We start from the raw sequence: 13061 nt of genomic DNA on the forward strand, positions 1-13061 counted from the left end.
CTGCTGCAGGCACGTGGCAGCTCCAAGACACGGCCAGCCTGGCTCCTTCCTTCAGTAAAAGGATTGCTCCATTGTTCCTGTAGTAAGTGAACAGCACAGATTCCCTGGGCTGTCTGCCTGGACGTGGCAGAGACCTGCTTCCACTCCCTCTGCAGTTTTCCTGAGTGTTTCACTCGTTGTGCCCAGCCCCAAGCCAGGTGCTGGGGATCCCGTGGTGACCAGCCAAACCCTACTCTCTGCCTCATGGATTCAGAGGCTGCATCACTTGTGCTGGTTATTTCCTTGCCCCAGAGGAGAGTGGGCACCACAGACAACCATGGAGCTCCCAGGCTTGCGGCCCAACTTTGACATTGTACCTACTGTGCACTCCTGGAGAAGTTACTTAACCTCTAATTTCTCCTCTGGCAAGCACAGCTAATCCTGCACTCCCTGCTTGAGACCCAGGGCTGTTACACTTGAGCACATGACAGTTTTCTAAACCAGGTAGAGATTATTACCTGGCTGGTGGATGAGGAGCTGAATCCTTCAACTCAGCCTCTCTTTGCCAAGGGGGTTTATATTCCCTGGGGGCTGGCAGTGGAAGGGGAGTGATTTCATAGACTCCTGGAGTGTCCAAGCTACAGAGAGCCCTAAAGATTGGTCCAAGCTTTTCATTACACAGATAGGGAAACTGAGGCTCACAGAAGGCAGTGATTTATCTAAAATAACACAGCTGGTCAATGTGATGAGGCTGTATCAGGCTTTAGGCTAAGGACTTCATTTCTCAGCTGGTCTCTTTCTCTGCCTGGAGGAGCCCAGGGTCTTGGGGTATGGAAAGTTCTGGAGCTAGGAGAAAGATGAGATGAAGTCTTTCCATTTCATCTGTGTTCATATTAGGGGCAAAGCCAGCACTCATGGTGGCTCTGCCATCTGTTCTCAGTTACAGCCCATGGGCCCCTCCCCTGGCATGAGCCTGGGGAGTAAGTGGGGAAGCAGAAGTTGAATATGATGGAAAGTATGCATTAATACTTTTCTAATATGTACCCTTTTCTCCCCTGAATAATTTGGGACAACTTCTAATAAGACCCCCTATTCCCTGGTGGGGAGCTGACCCAAAGCCAACCCAAAGGTCCATAACTTCAGTCAGGAGACAGAGAAAGGAAGAGCTGTCTGACTGTTGACCTGCCCAAACTCAGCCCCACACCTGTGTCCCGGGTTTCCTTGTTTCTCACGTGTTCTCATGGAATCCTGGGAGCCAGGCTGAAGGTCTGCCCTGTTCCCAGCCTGTGTTGCACAGAACCTTGTGAAGGAGCCATCACAGGTTGAATTTGAGAGGAGGTAAGGGGATAACAGAGGATGAGATGGCTGGATGGCATCACCAACTCGATGGACGTGAGTCTGAGTGAACTCCAGGAGTTGATGGACAGGGAGGCCTGGTGTGCTGCAATTCATTGGGTCGCAAAGAGTCGGACACGACTGAGCGACTGAACTGAACTGAAGGGGATAAAGGGTCAGGAAGAAGGAGGGCATGGTAACCCAGTATTCTTGCTTGGAGAATCCCATGGACAGAGGAGTCTGGTGGGCTACAGTCCATGGGGTCGCAAAGAGTCGGACATGACTGAAGCGACTTAGCACAAAGGAAAAAAGGCAAAACACCACTTTCTTACCATCTCATTCAAATCCCAGAGAAACCAAGAGAATGGGTGCTAAGTGTGTCCTCCATCCCCCTTTGTGGTCTGACTGTGTGTCAGCAGGAACTAAGGGATGACTAACCCCAGAGCACACCCTAGGTGATGTGCTGATTGGCAAGTGGTGCAGAGCTGGACATGCCCTGGTGTGTCAGATGCCTGGCTTTCTCAGGATGGTGGGTGATGGCCCAGCAGTAGGTGGAGAGGAGTCCCCTTGATCACATGGTCTTCTTCCTGTTCCCCGGCTCTCTCTCCAGGCCAAGCAGTCCTTAGCCACACTGACCAAGGACGTCCCCAAGCGGCATTCACTCGCCATGCCCGGCGAGACGGTGCTTAATGGCAACCAGGAGTGGGTGGTGCAGGCAGACCTCCCGCTGACCGCAGCCATCCGACAGAGCCAGCAGACTCTCTACCATTCACACCCCCCCCACCCTGCGGACCGGCAAGGTGAGTCCAGCCCAACCTAGCCCAGCCACGGCTGTGGAGGCACCTCAGGAGGCGAGCATCCTCTTTACACACTGTCGCTGCTTTGGGGGATGTGTGGGGCAAAGGCTATGGCTCAGGGTAACTGAAAAATCAGAATGATAAACCTCAAGTATAGCTGGATACCAAGGTTCAGACAATATCTGGGTCTGACTCGCTCCATCTCTCAGCTCTACCTGCCTACATTTGGCCTCATCTTTAGACTACCTCTTGCCACAAAGCAGAAAACAGTCTCCAGCAGTTTCTGGCTTTTAGGGCCCCTGCAGCTCTAAACTCTTAAGAGAACTCTTTTCTCTGTGTGTATAGTAAATCCCAAAGAAGGACTCTGATTGGCCAGCCAGGGTCACGTGCCTGTATCCAAACCAATCACTGTATCTAGGGAGTGGCTACACTGATTGGCCAGCCAGTTCACTGCCCACCCCTGGACCAATCACAGTGTTGGGCTGTGGATACCTGATCCTCCTGTCTGGATCACATGGGCATCCTTTGGCGGAGGAGACAGGGAGAGTTCCTTGACTGACAGCTCCAGGTAATCACTGGATGTGTGGGAAGGTCAGAAATAAATGTTAGGGCTGTTTGCTCCAGGCACTGGTGGGGAGAGGGGCTCAGCCTCTGGTCAACATCTAGACCCACCGGCTACAGTACAAACCCCAAACCCCTCTGCACATCTGCAGCACACTTGGCTCCATTTTTTTGTCCCTCCTGTGAGTGGCATTTATATGACAGGTGCAGATTGGAGACAGGCAGCTGGCTTCTGGAGCCTGTGGTTCCTGCTGTCACCTAGCTAGGAACCCAAGCTTCTGACTCCAAAGGCACCCACACCACCCTACCCCACCCACTCCTCCATAGGACCCCTGGCAGCAAAGATCGCCTCTCAGTAATGTAGCCCTCACTGCTGAGGCGCCACCTGCACACCACAGGCCCTCAGTCTTGTCCAGCAGTAAGTGCTTCCTCCATCCAGGGCCAGCGCCTACAGCCAGGAGAGCGATCTGCTGGAGGGACTCTGGTGGGCTTATAGGCATTCAGCTGCTATTAACTGAGCACCTACTACATGCCAGGTACCATGAGTTCTGGGGTTGGACATGGATAAGAAACCCAGAATGTCCACCCTCATCAAGCTGGCATTGTAGGTGTAAAGACAGAAAACACATGTAACTAAGTTGACAAAGTATGATTACAGATCTTAGTTCAGGGAGAGAAATCAACAGAAAGCAGGTGCTTTGCTGGGAAAAAAAAGAGTGGGGAGAGCTGATAATTAGGTGGGGAGAGGTTTCGCTCAGGTCAGGCTGAGACTTGAAGGATAAGAATGTGCCCTATGGGCAGCAGGACCAGGGAAGGCTGAGGCAGGAGGGAAAGAGTGCGTGTCGGGCACCATCCGAAAGGCGGTGTGACATGAGCTGAGGCTGAGTGGAGGTGGGCAGGGCTGAATCCCTTCGCTTGCAGAAGGACCGCATTTCTACCCCCAGGTAAAGTGAGACCGGTTGCCTGGCTCTCGCTGCAATGAGGAATGGAGGCCATCTGGGAGACTGCCATGGTCTTCTAGGCAAGAGACAGTGGTGACCTGGGCTAGGGTCATGGTGGTGGGGCTAGAGAGAAGTGGCCGGATTTACAGCTGTGTTTGGAGGTGCTGCTGCTGATTGGCTGGGGTGGCGGAGTGAGAGAGAAAGAGCCAGTGGTGGCTTCAAGGCTTCTTGCTTGGTAAGCTGGTATTCACCAGCTGTTAGGATTGCACCAGGTCTAGGTAACATCCAGGCAGTGGGAGCATTGTGAAAAACAATCACCAAGGTGCCTGCAAACTTTGCTCTTCTCTTCATCCTGGTTAGGAGGGGGCCTATTGGATCCAGGGACTGGAGATTCTTGCCAGCAGCAGCTCTCTGGTGATGTGTGGGACTGTGGAATAGAGGGGTGGAGAGCGGGGCAAGTCTCTTCTGTATGTCTCAGTGCTCCCATCTGTATAATGGGTGGAACAACCTGCAAGGCAGTGAAGGCACAGATATCCTCTCCCTCCCCCACTCACCAACTGTCCCTGCTTTCCAGCGGTCAGGGTGAGCCCCTGCCACTCCCGGCAGCCCTCTGTCATCTCCGACGCATCTGCCGCCGAAGGCGACCGGTCATCCACGCCAAGCGACATCAACTCCCCCCGACACCGGACACACTCCCTCTGCAACGTAAGGCCAGCAGCCGCAGGGCCCGGGCCGTGGGCCCCTCTGGAAACCTCATGGGTGGGGGTGGAGGGGTGAAGACCTACCCGCTGTTTCCTCTCGTCCACCCAGGGAGCATTCTGGCGGAGGCATTTCCTGTTCTGTTCTTTCCTTTTGCAAGAAGAGATGGATGTGGGGAGAGAAAGAAATGAGGCCTGTTGGCTCCTTGTGTCCGGGAGGGCGAGGAAAATCCAGAGGAAGGCGGGCCTGGGTCGGCCACAGGGGCTGAGCAGCCTGGGCTGCTGGTGGGCTGTGTCTGGGACCATTTGCGTCTCCTCCCAGACTACCTTCCGAGGTCGGGATCTCACCACCACCACCACTCCCATTTCCCTGTAGAACCAGCTCTTGGTCCTTCATCCAGGAATCAGCCAGACTTTTTTTTTTAATCTCCAGGAGTTTTTGCATGTTTTGCTTCTGGAGAGGCATCCAGTGAATTTGTTCTAAGTTTGTTTGCTTTGCTTACTTGATCACATGCTTTTTGATTGTATACTGAGTCCCAGCTACCAAGAGGTGCAGGTCAGTAGCCACCTAACTCTTGATGACTGGTGGGGAGACAGGCTTCCCAGGAATGGGGGTGGTGAACAAAGGCAGGCGGGTCAAGCGTCTGAGGACAGGAAGCCTCCACATCGAGGCTCGAACATGAAACACTGGGATCAGGGTACGGGGACCACTTTTCATATTTGTTCCATCATGTGGTTGATAATCCCTGGGGCTCCCCTGCCATCTCCTAAAGACACAGCAGAGTCAGGTCTTCAAATGCATGGACAAGCTTTCTCAGACTCAGTTTATGTTGTTCTATTAACCAGTGAGATGGATAATAAAAAAGAAATGAGGTGGATATAGTGGGAGAGGAAGACAGAGTAACTGTTACTTGCCGGTGGGGTGATTATCTACCTGGAAAACCTCAAGAGAATAACCTGAAGTCATTACACTAATAATGAGAAGTATATATCAGTACTGGTACAATATCAATTGATAAAAATCAGTAACTTTTCTATATTAGTAATCATAATGGAAGCAATTTTTTTTCCCAAATCTACAGTAACAATGAAAAGCACTTAATAGCTAAGACTAAACTTGAAACGAGTTGCCTCAGCCTGGTGGTGTGGGTGACAGAGACTGTTGGCCGGGGCCTCTTGAAGCCACACGAGGATGGGAAGGGGGCCTGAATCCCACTCAGGACTGGGATTCTGTTTTCACTGGGGCTTGAAGGAAGCAATCTGTTCTTCTCTTGTTCCCAGGAGAGAATTCTGGTGATAAAGGCTGTCCTGGCAGAGCCAAGGCAAGGAAGGTTTGGCCGGTAGAGGGGCCTCTGACATTACTGTCTTTCTGAGGAGTCAGTGCTGAGTTATACCTACAGCCAGCACTGCCGTTCATTCTTAGTGTGGGCCAGATACCCTGTAGTATCTGAGCACACCTCAAATAAGACCACCTTCCTAAGGTCCATATTTTGCCTTCCCAATGGGGCTTTGACAGTCAAAATGCCACTGGGAAATCCACCCTGCAGAAAGTGTTCTTTAAAGGTCTCTGAATTGCATTTGGCTCAGATCTAGCCTTTTGCACAACTTGGCCTTGGCACATAACCTGCTGCTAGAGAGCAGGTCTGGCATGTTTATTCCCAAGCTCACTTTACACAGGACCCTGCTGCTAGGCAGTGGGTGCTTTGATAAGCCAGTCTATATGTAGATATTTCAGTGGGCTCTAGCCTCATTCTCTCACCCATACATTTGGCAAAGATGGCCCTTTAGAGAACCACCTACCTTAGCTGCCTGGCAGATAGATAGATTCTGTTTGCAAACCTTGAGATGGGACTAAAGACTAAACTACTGTTTGTTCCATCCCTGCCCTCCCTCAACCACCTTCATCCCCCATCTCAATGTGCATACAGGTAAGCCAGGAAGAACCTGAAAATAGCTCCAGGTGTAGCTCTGTTCTCAGGCATCTGACCTGATCCCTGCAAGAACAGCCTGGCCTGGAATAAGCAACCCCCATCCTTTCATGCTCTGGTCACTTATTTAGAGCAGAGGTGGGGACTCAGCACAGAAAGGCTAGAGAAGATGGACATTCACTCAGGTGACACATGGTTTGTTTCTTGCCTTTTACTAACAGTTCTGGGAATGAGCACCAGAAATCACCCTAGTAATGACTTTTGTGATCCCAGAGATCTGTGCCCCTACCCCAGGCAGGGCAGATTGATTCTGGGATATGATGAGGGCTTTTGCATACTCAAGAGGCAGGAGCACTAGACCAAGAAAAAAAACAGATGGTCTTGAATTTGAGTTGTAGCTCTGGTTTTAATTAGCTTTATAATGTTGGACTGTCTGGAACCTCTCTGTGTATCTGTAAATCAGGCTAATGAGCCTTGTCTGCCCCTCCACACAATAAGACATTTATTGTGTTATTTGTGGGGGAAATATTAATAAGAGGCTGCATAGTCTTACAAGTCTTCCTGTCCCAAAATTCTTTATTTTTGTGCTTTTCTGTAAAGTTATACTTCTTTATGAAAAGCACCAAGTGTAACCAACTTCCAGTTTTAACTCAGTGGGTCAATTAGGAGAGGAACTTGGAAGCCTTTGAGTGACAGATCTGTTGGTCAGAGGGTAATAGGGGTCAAGAAGCCAGAACAGGCAGATCCCCTCAGGGCCCTCTGGCCAGGATCCCTGGTCCAGGCAGCATCTCCATGACCCCGAGGTGCCATGACTGAGCCATTGGGAAGTGTCTACTTTCGGGGTGGAGGGTGGATTCCCCAGAGGCAGGCAGTCCCTCAGGGATGACTTCCTTCCACAGAAAAGCCCATGCTCCACGGGCCACCTCTATTCTCATATGTTGTGTGTCTCCGCTGTTTCATCTTCCTCCTCTCCTTTGGCTACAGGGCGACAGTCCCGGCCCAGTTCAGAAGAACCTGCACAACCCCATTGTACAGGTAGGTGTGCCTTCCCTGGCCACTCAGGCCCTCCCTGCACCCTTGCTTAACCGTGACTTCACTTGTCCCCCAGGCCCTCGGCATTCCCACATCCATGCGTGGGCACCCAGGGCAGACAGCAGTCAAGCCACAACCTCAGTCACACGTGGGTTGGCGCAAGAGCTGGGCTCAGCACCTGGATTTGCCCTGTCACGTCCTCTTCCAGATCTGTGGACCTACTAAGAGCATCCCACATCCTCCATGCAGCCCTGTTGAGTGTCTTCTCCTGGCAGCCACAAGCTGATGATGGGGGCCTTGGGCTCTTTGGACCTCTTGCTCCGGCAAACTTTTTAAAATTCACTTTTAACATTTCAGTACCCTATCTTAAGAGTGAGAAAGGGGCTGTAGGGAGGAAAACATGGATATGAGGATCAGAGGGGTTTTCCGAGGTCAGCTCTCTCATCCTGGGGTTCCCACATGCTGGTCTTCTGGACTGCTTGTCTGCACCAGGGTCTGCCAGTGAAGATTTTCCTATTGCAGATTCCTAGGCCCTTCACCCTAGAGATTCTAATCTGCCAGGCTGGGGTGTGGGGAAGGTGGCTGGAATTAAGGTAATTCTGATGTGGCTTGAGGAACCATTACTCTAACCTCCACCTTTTTGACCAATAACACCGCCCTGCATCTTTGTATAAAATACTTGACTGTTTGCAAAGCTGCAAACCCATAGTTATCCTGAGAGAAAGATCTCCTCCTTCTAATCATTGTTTTTGTTATTATTAACAATCCCTGCATCACAAGATGAGAAAACTGGGCTCAGAGAAGGTGGGGGCTCTCCAGGTTTCCCCGGGTAGTGACATAATCTTTAAGATGAGAACCCAGCCCTGGCCTCCCGGCTCTACCGAGGCCAGTATTGCTTCCTGTCAGTACAAGTATAGTACTTGCCAGGCCCGGGAACCTTAAGGTCCAGGGTCTTTGCTCTTGGCTGACATGAAGCTTAGGTTTTCTCCTCCCTGGTTGTCCGTGTTCTCCTGACGCCTCCTTTAACAAAGGGCTCATCTCATGGGCCCTGTGGCCAGCCGTGGCCGCATGCATGGGTGTGCTTCTGCAAGCCCCCTACAAGCACAGGAAGGCTGTGGACAGCACACTGAATTTAAATAACAGTACAAACCCCAACAGCAGCTGTCACGAATGCTTATTGTGTGCCAGGCGCTGTTCTAAGCGTTTTTTTATCTTCACTTTAGTGACATCCTCATGACAGTTTTGGATGGGTCCTAATGTTGTCCCCAAGAGGTTCTGTAACAGGCCCAAGTCCGCTCAGCGAGTGAGGGGCAGACCCTAGCATCTTTACCCACGGATGCCCCCCACCCCCACCCCTCCCTGTCTTCCGCCCCAGCTCAGCTTTTCTTTGTTCTTCTCCCCGCCTCATCCATCACCTGGCCGGACTCCGCAGTCACTAGAGGATCTTGAAGACCAAAAACGGAAAAAGAAGAAAGAGAAGATGGGATTCGGCTCCATCTCGCGTGTCTTCGCCAGAGGGAAGCAGCGGAAGTCCCTAGACCCCGGCCTCTTTGATGGTACCGCCCCTGATTATTACATAGAGGAGGACGCGGACTGGTGATACCCGCCTCCCTTCGCCTGCTGCCTGGCTGGCGTGTCTGTGCGTGTGGACGTGCGTGCGAGCGGGGGGGGGGTGGGTGTGCGGCTGGGCGTGCGTGGCGGTGCGTGTGTGCGCGATCTCTCGCACACGTGGGCGCGGGTATGGCCGAGCCTGCTCGCGTGGGCCCCTCCCCTGCGTCGTCACCTCTGTAATTGATGTACATACTACAACCGTGTGTGAACATGTCAACTCTCTGTTGTCCTCGGAGCGATACAGTTGTGTTGTTAATCTGGGTTTGTTTTTGTTTTGTTTTTTTTTTCAATGTGTTTTTTTTTTTTCTTCTTTTTGTTCGGTTCGTTGGGGGATTTTTTTGGTCCCTTTCCCTCCCTGCCTCCTTTTTATGAAACTTGAAAACTTGAAGGACTGCTGTGTATTTGTAAATAACAAAACTATTGTGCCCTCTGTGCTTGTAAATGTCCCTCGTCCAAACTGCTACTTCTGGAGCCCGTCTCCCTGAGGATGTGGTCTGTTTTTGATGTTCCCCCCCTTACCCCACTCTGCCTCCCCCCTCCAGTGTGAACGCGTGGGACCAGACCCTGTTCTCGGGCACACCCAAGTCACTTTAACCCCAAAAGGCCATCATCATCAGGGTAAGGTCCACTCTCCACAGAGACTTGCAAGCCTGGCCAAGGAGCCCTGTCCTGGCTCGGCTTGTCAGAGGCCAAACGGGCTCTTTTTAATGGCCTGCCAGTTTTTAAATTGCGTTGCCGTTTCTTTCTTTACGGGGAAAAGAAAATTGTTCCGCTTAATTTATTTGCACAAATGCAGAAGACTTATTCTAGCTAAATTATTACATAAATATTGGAATGTATATTTTTCCACGGGGGCGGGCGGGAGGCGGGTTCTCTGTTGACTTGTCTGTTTTATGATCATGCTGCTGCCAAACTGTGCAAGGTAGAGTTTAGGGCGGCCAGAACCCAGGGACCATTGGATTTCCAAGCTTGCTTTTTTCTGTTTGTTCTTCTCTCTCCCCCATTGTCCCGCCCCTGCATGGAAAGTGCGCTCCGCCTTTCTCACACCTAGAGCTGTCTCCAGGCCTTTCTATACATATTTATTTATCTGAAAGAGCACTGACCTCAGTGAGCAGAGCGCCTGATGTCGTGGTCACCTTCTCTTGGGTCTGTCTTTTGAGAGAGGCTGAATAAAGGGCAAGACAGCCGACAGCCGACCGCATGACCACAGGGTAGGACCCCAGGGACACTTGGCCCAAGTGGGTTCCCCAAGGGTCCTGGAGCGGCCCCCATTCCTCCCTGCAGCTGTGTCTCTCTCATCCTTGGTTGATTCTGCACATTGGCCAGGCAGGTGCCATGGGGGAGGCACCCGTCTCGAGGGGGAGGGCTGTTGGAGACACAGCGCCCAGCACCTCTGCCCTCCCTCTTCTGGTTGGCTCCTCTACCCACACCTCACGGAGTCTCTTGGGATTCCTCAGGCCCTGTCGTCCAACTGTCACAGCATTTTGAGCCCACTCAGCCCAGGAGAGAAGGGCTGGCAGAAACGCCTGCCTATTTGGGGGCCAGTGTTGGTCCCAGTGAGGCTTCACCAGCAAGAAACTGTGAGCATTGTAATGCCAGGTGAAGGAGAACATGTGAGCTTCTAAGCCAGGGTCTCCCATGGCCTAAAACTAGCCTTGCCTTCTCTTCTGACCTGTGAATTCCCGCTCTGAACCACGTTAACTACTAACAGCTCAATTCACACACCCTCTAAACAACAGTAGTTGCGCTTTCTGCTAACCGTAACGTTTGCAGCTCTTACCAAGAAACAGATTTTTAAATGCTGAAGCATCTCTTATCAGAAGGGATAGGATATTTTTTCCAAAGTCTCTAAAACAGAAAAGCCCCAGTCAGCTGCTCCCTTTCCTTCTGACCTGATGGGGTTGGAAAAGGTACCTAAAGTAGGCAGGGTACCTACTAAGGATCTTTCTGGGCTCTGTTGGCTGAGCCATTTCACCGGGCCTGGCGGCGAGGGAGAACAGCTGGAGCGAGAGAGATTTTAGGAAATGCTTTTCTCCCCCCATGAATTTTTTTTTTCTTTTGGTTGATTTTTATTGTTTTGCCCTTTACTTACAAGAAAATAAGGTTGCAACCCCTCCTGGTAATAATGATTTAGTAGTTCCTTTTCATTTCAGTTTTTGTAAATTAGGAGATAATTCTAAGAGTTACTAAGGATGATTTATTTAAGAGAACTACGTCAAATAGCGAATGAGTTATGGGTAACATTAGATGAAAATAACCTTTCCCGTGGGAAAGGTTTCTTGAAGGCATGGATGCAAATATAAAATATAAACAAAAAAATCTAAATAAAGCTTATTTTAAAATATGATCGAATTCTATGTTATTTGATTGCTTCTATCTTACTCCGGGTGGGAGGCAAAGCCCGGCATGACCTGTCCCTTGGAATTTCAGGTCTGGGTCCTGTGGGGGTGATGGGAGGGGCCGAGGAAAGCTGGCTGGATTCTGGGCCCGTGGAGGGGCTGAGGCTGGGGTGGCCTCCCAGAAACATCTCATCTTTGCCACCCTGACTGTAATTTGGAGGCGCCATCAGCATCCAGGGCTGCCCGTGGTCTTAAAGCACCACCTCCAAGCCTGGCACCCTGACCCTGCATTCTCCAGCCCAGTGGCCCCAGTCAGCTTTCATCTGCTTCCTTCTCCCCCCAGCACTCCTTCAAAAGACCCAGAGCGGGGCCCTGTGAGTTTGGGGCACATTACTTCCTGCAGACCTCAGTGGGCCTCTGCATTGTCCTGACTTCCTGCCTTCCCTGGGGACTGAGAGGAGCTTGAGAGAGAAATTAAAGGAGCCACAGGGCTTCCCTAATGAAGCCAGAGTGGGCTGGTCTTTTTTGAGCCCCATGAGACCGCCCCCAGATGCAAAACCCAGTCCTCCCGCAATGAAAACCCTGCAGTATAGCCTGAGAAGAGGCCACCTGGATACCCCAGTCCACAATCGCAGCTGTGCCTTCAGCCTCTGCCTCCCAGCTTAAAAACAAATCCGTTCCAGCAGTAAGACTTGGAAGACTAGCCTTTTTAACCCCCCTTGCGTTTCTACTAGAAGAAAGCTCAAAGTACCATAAATGTATAGACCATGCCGAGAAGTTACAGAGTGCAGGACTGCCAGGAACTGAGGGGCGTGTGCCCCAGTAGCCGTCAACCTGGCCACACATTAGAATCACCTGCAGAGCTTTCAAAACAAAAAATGACCAATGCCAGGTGCTATATTGCTGAATCAGTGTGGTAAAACCTCTGATACAGCCAGGGTTGAGAACCACTGGGCTTATCTGAGGAGCATGAATGGCCTGAACACACGTGCCACAGCTCCTCTCTCCCTGGTCTCAAAACAGACATCACAGAACAATTAAAGAGCCCTTCCCACCCAGCCCCAAATGACCTCTCATGTCTTCACTTTACAAAGCCTCCGACAGCCACTGCCAATCAATCAGCATTGGCATTCAAAGAGAAAGCCAATTTGCCTCCCCAAAACTAACCCAGCCTCCTACACTGAACAGATGAGGGAAAACTTGGCCCAGAAAGGAGCGATTTGGCTAAGATCCTTGCCATCCGTGTTGCAATACCAGGGCCTTCTCAAGGGCCAGGTCACGCCCGATTCAAATCCACAGAGCTCTACTCAAAAGCCACACTCCCCTCCTTTGTTAATCAGACCTTGCCCCAAAAGGTCCAACTTAAGCATCACGATATGAGTCAGAAGTTGGAGTAGGGCTGTCCCATCTGCAGGATCCGTGGACAGCTGCACAGGTTGTGTGCTGCATTACCACGTGGATGGTATGCAGTATGCAGCCGGCATGGCTGTCCTCAGTGGCCCTGCTGCGTGCTCTCCCACCCATGCTGGCAGGCTCCAACAGGCGCAACCTAATAGTAGTGATAACAGTAATAACATCTAACATTTGTTGGGCACTTACCATGGGCCAAGTTCCATGCTCCGCGCTTGACACGTATTAACTCAGTTAACCCTCCAAAGGCTCCATTCGCAATGGGAAAACAGGCAAAGTACATCACCTGGGATCAAAGAGCCAGGAAACAGAACTGGGCTTCCAACCTAGCAAGCCTGTAGTGCCCTGAATGACTCCTCCGAGCCGGCAATGAAGGGCTGGGACCAAGCTCGGTGGGTGCCTCCAGTCCCTCTGCTGGGTCTGGTTTGAA

At 51.3% G+C, this 13061-nt stretch overlaps 1 protein-coding gene across 6 annotated transcripts in view; it reads left to right on the forward strand.

Annotated features, from left to right (window-relative positions):
* The window catches only part of KAZN (kazrin, periplakin interacting protein), a 1366410-nt gene that overhangs the window by 1304004 nt on the left and 49345 nt on the right, over positions 1-13061 (forward strand). For 4 of the 6 annotated variants that reach the window (XM_025287229.3, XM_044942850.1, XM_025287231.2 and 1 more), the window contains 4 exons: positions 1925-2114; positions 4188-4318; positions 7224-7274; positions 8704-8827. In XM_025287229.3, the coding sequence (XP_025143014.2) occupies positions 1925-2114; positions 4188-4318; positions 7224-7274; positions 8704-8827 (496 nt within the window). Of the gene's footprint in view, positions 1-1924; positions 2115-4187; positions 4319-7223; positions 7275-8703; positions 11230-13061 lie in introns of those variants that run through there. The other 2 variants (XM_025287232.2, XM_044942851.1) reach the window with 1 other exon arrangement.

The sequence above is a fragment of the Bubalus bubalis genome, chromosome 5 (assembly GCF_019923935.1).
Source record: "Bubalus bubalis isolate 160015118507 breed Murrah chromosome 5, NDDB_SH_1, whole genome shotgun sequence".
NCBI classification, from domain to species: domain Eukaryota; kingdom Metazoa; phylum Chordata; class Mammalia; order Artiodactyla; family Bovidae; genus Bubalus; species Bubalus bubalis.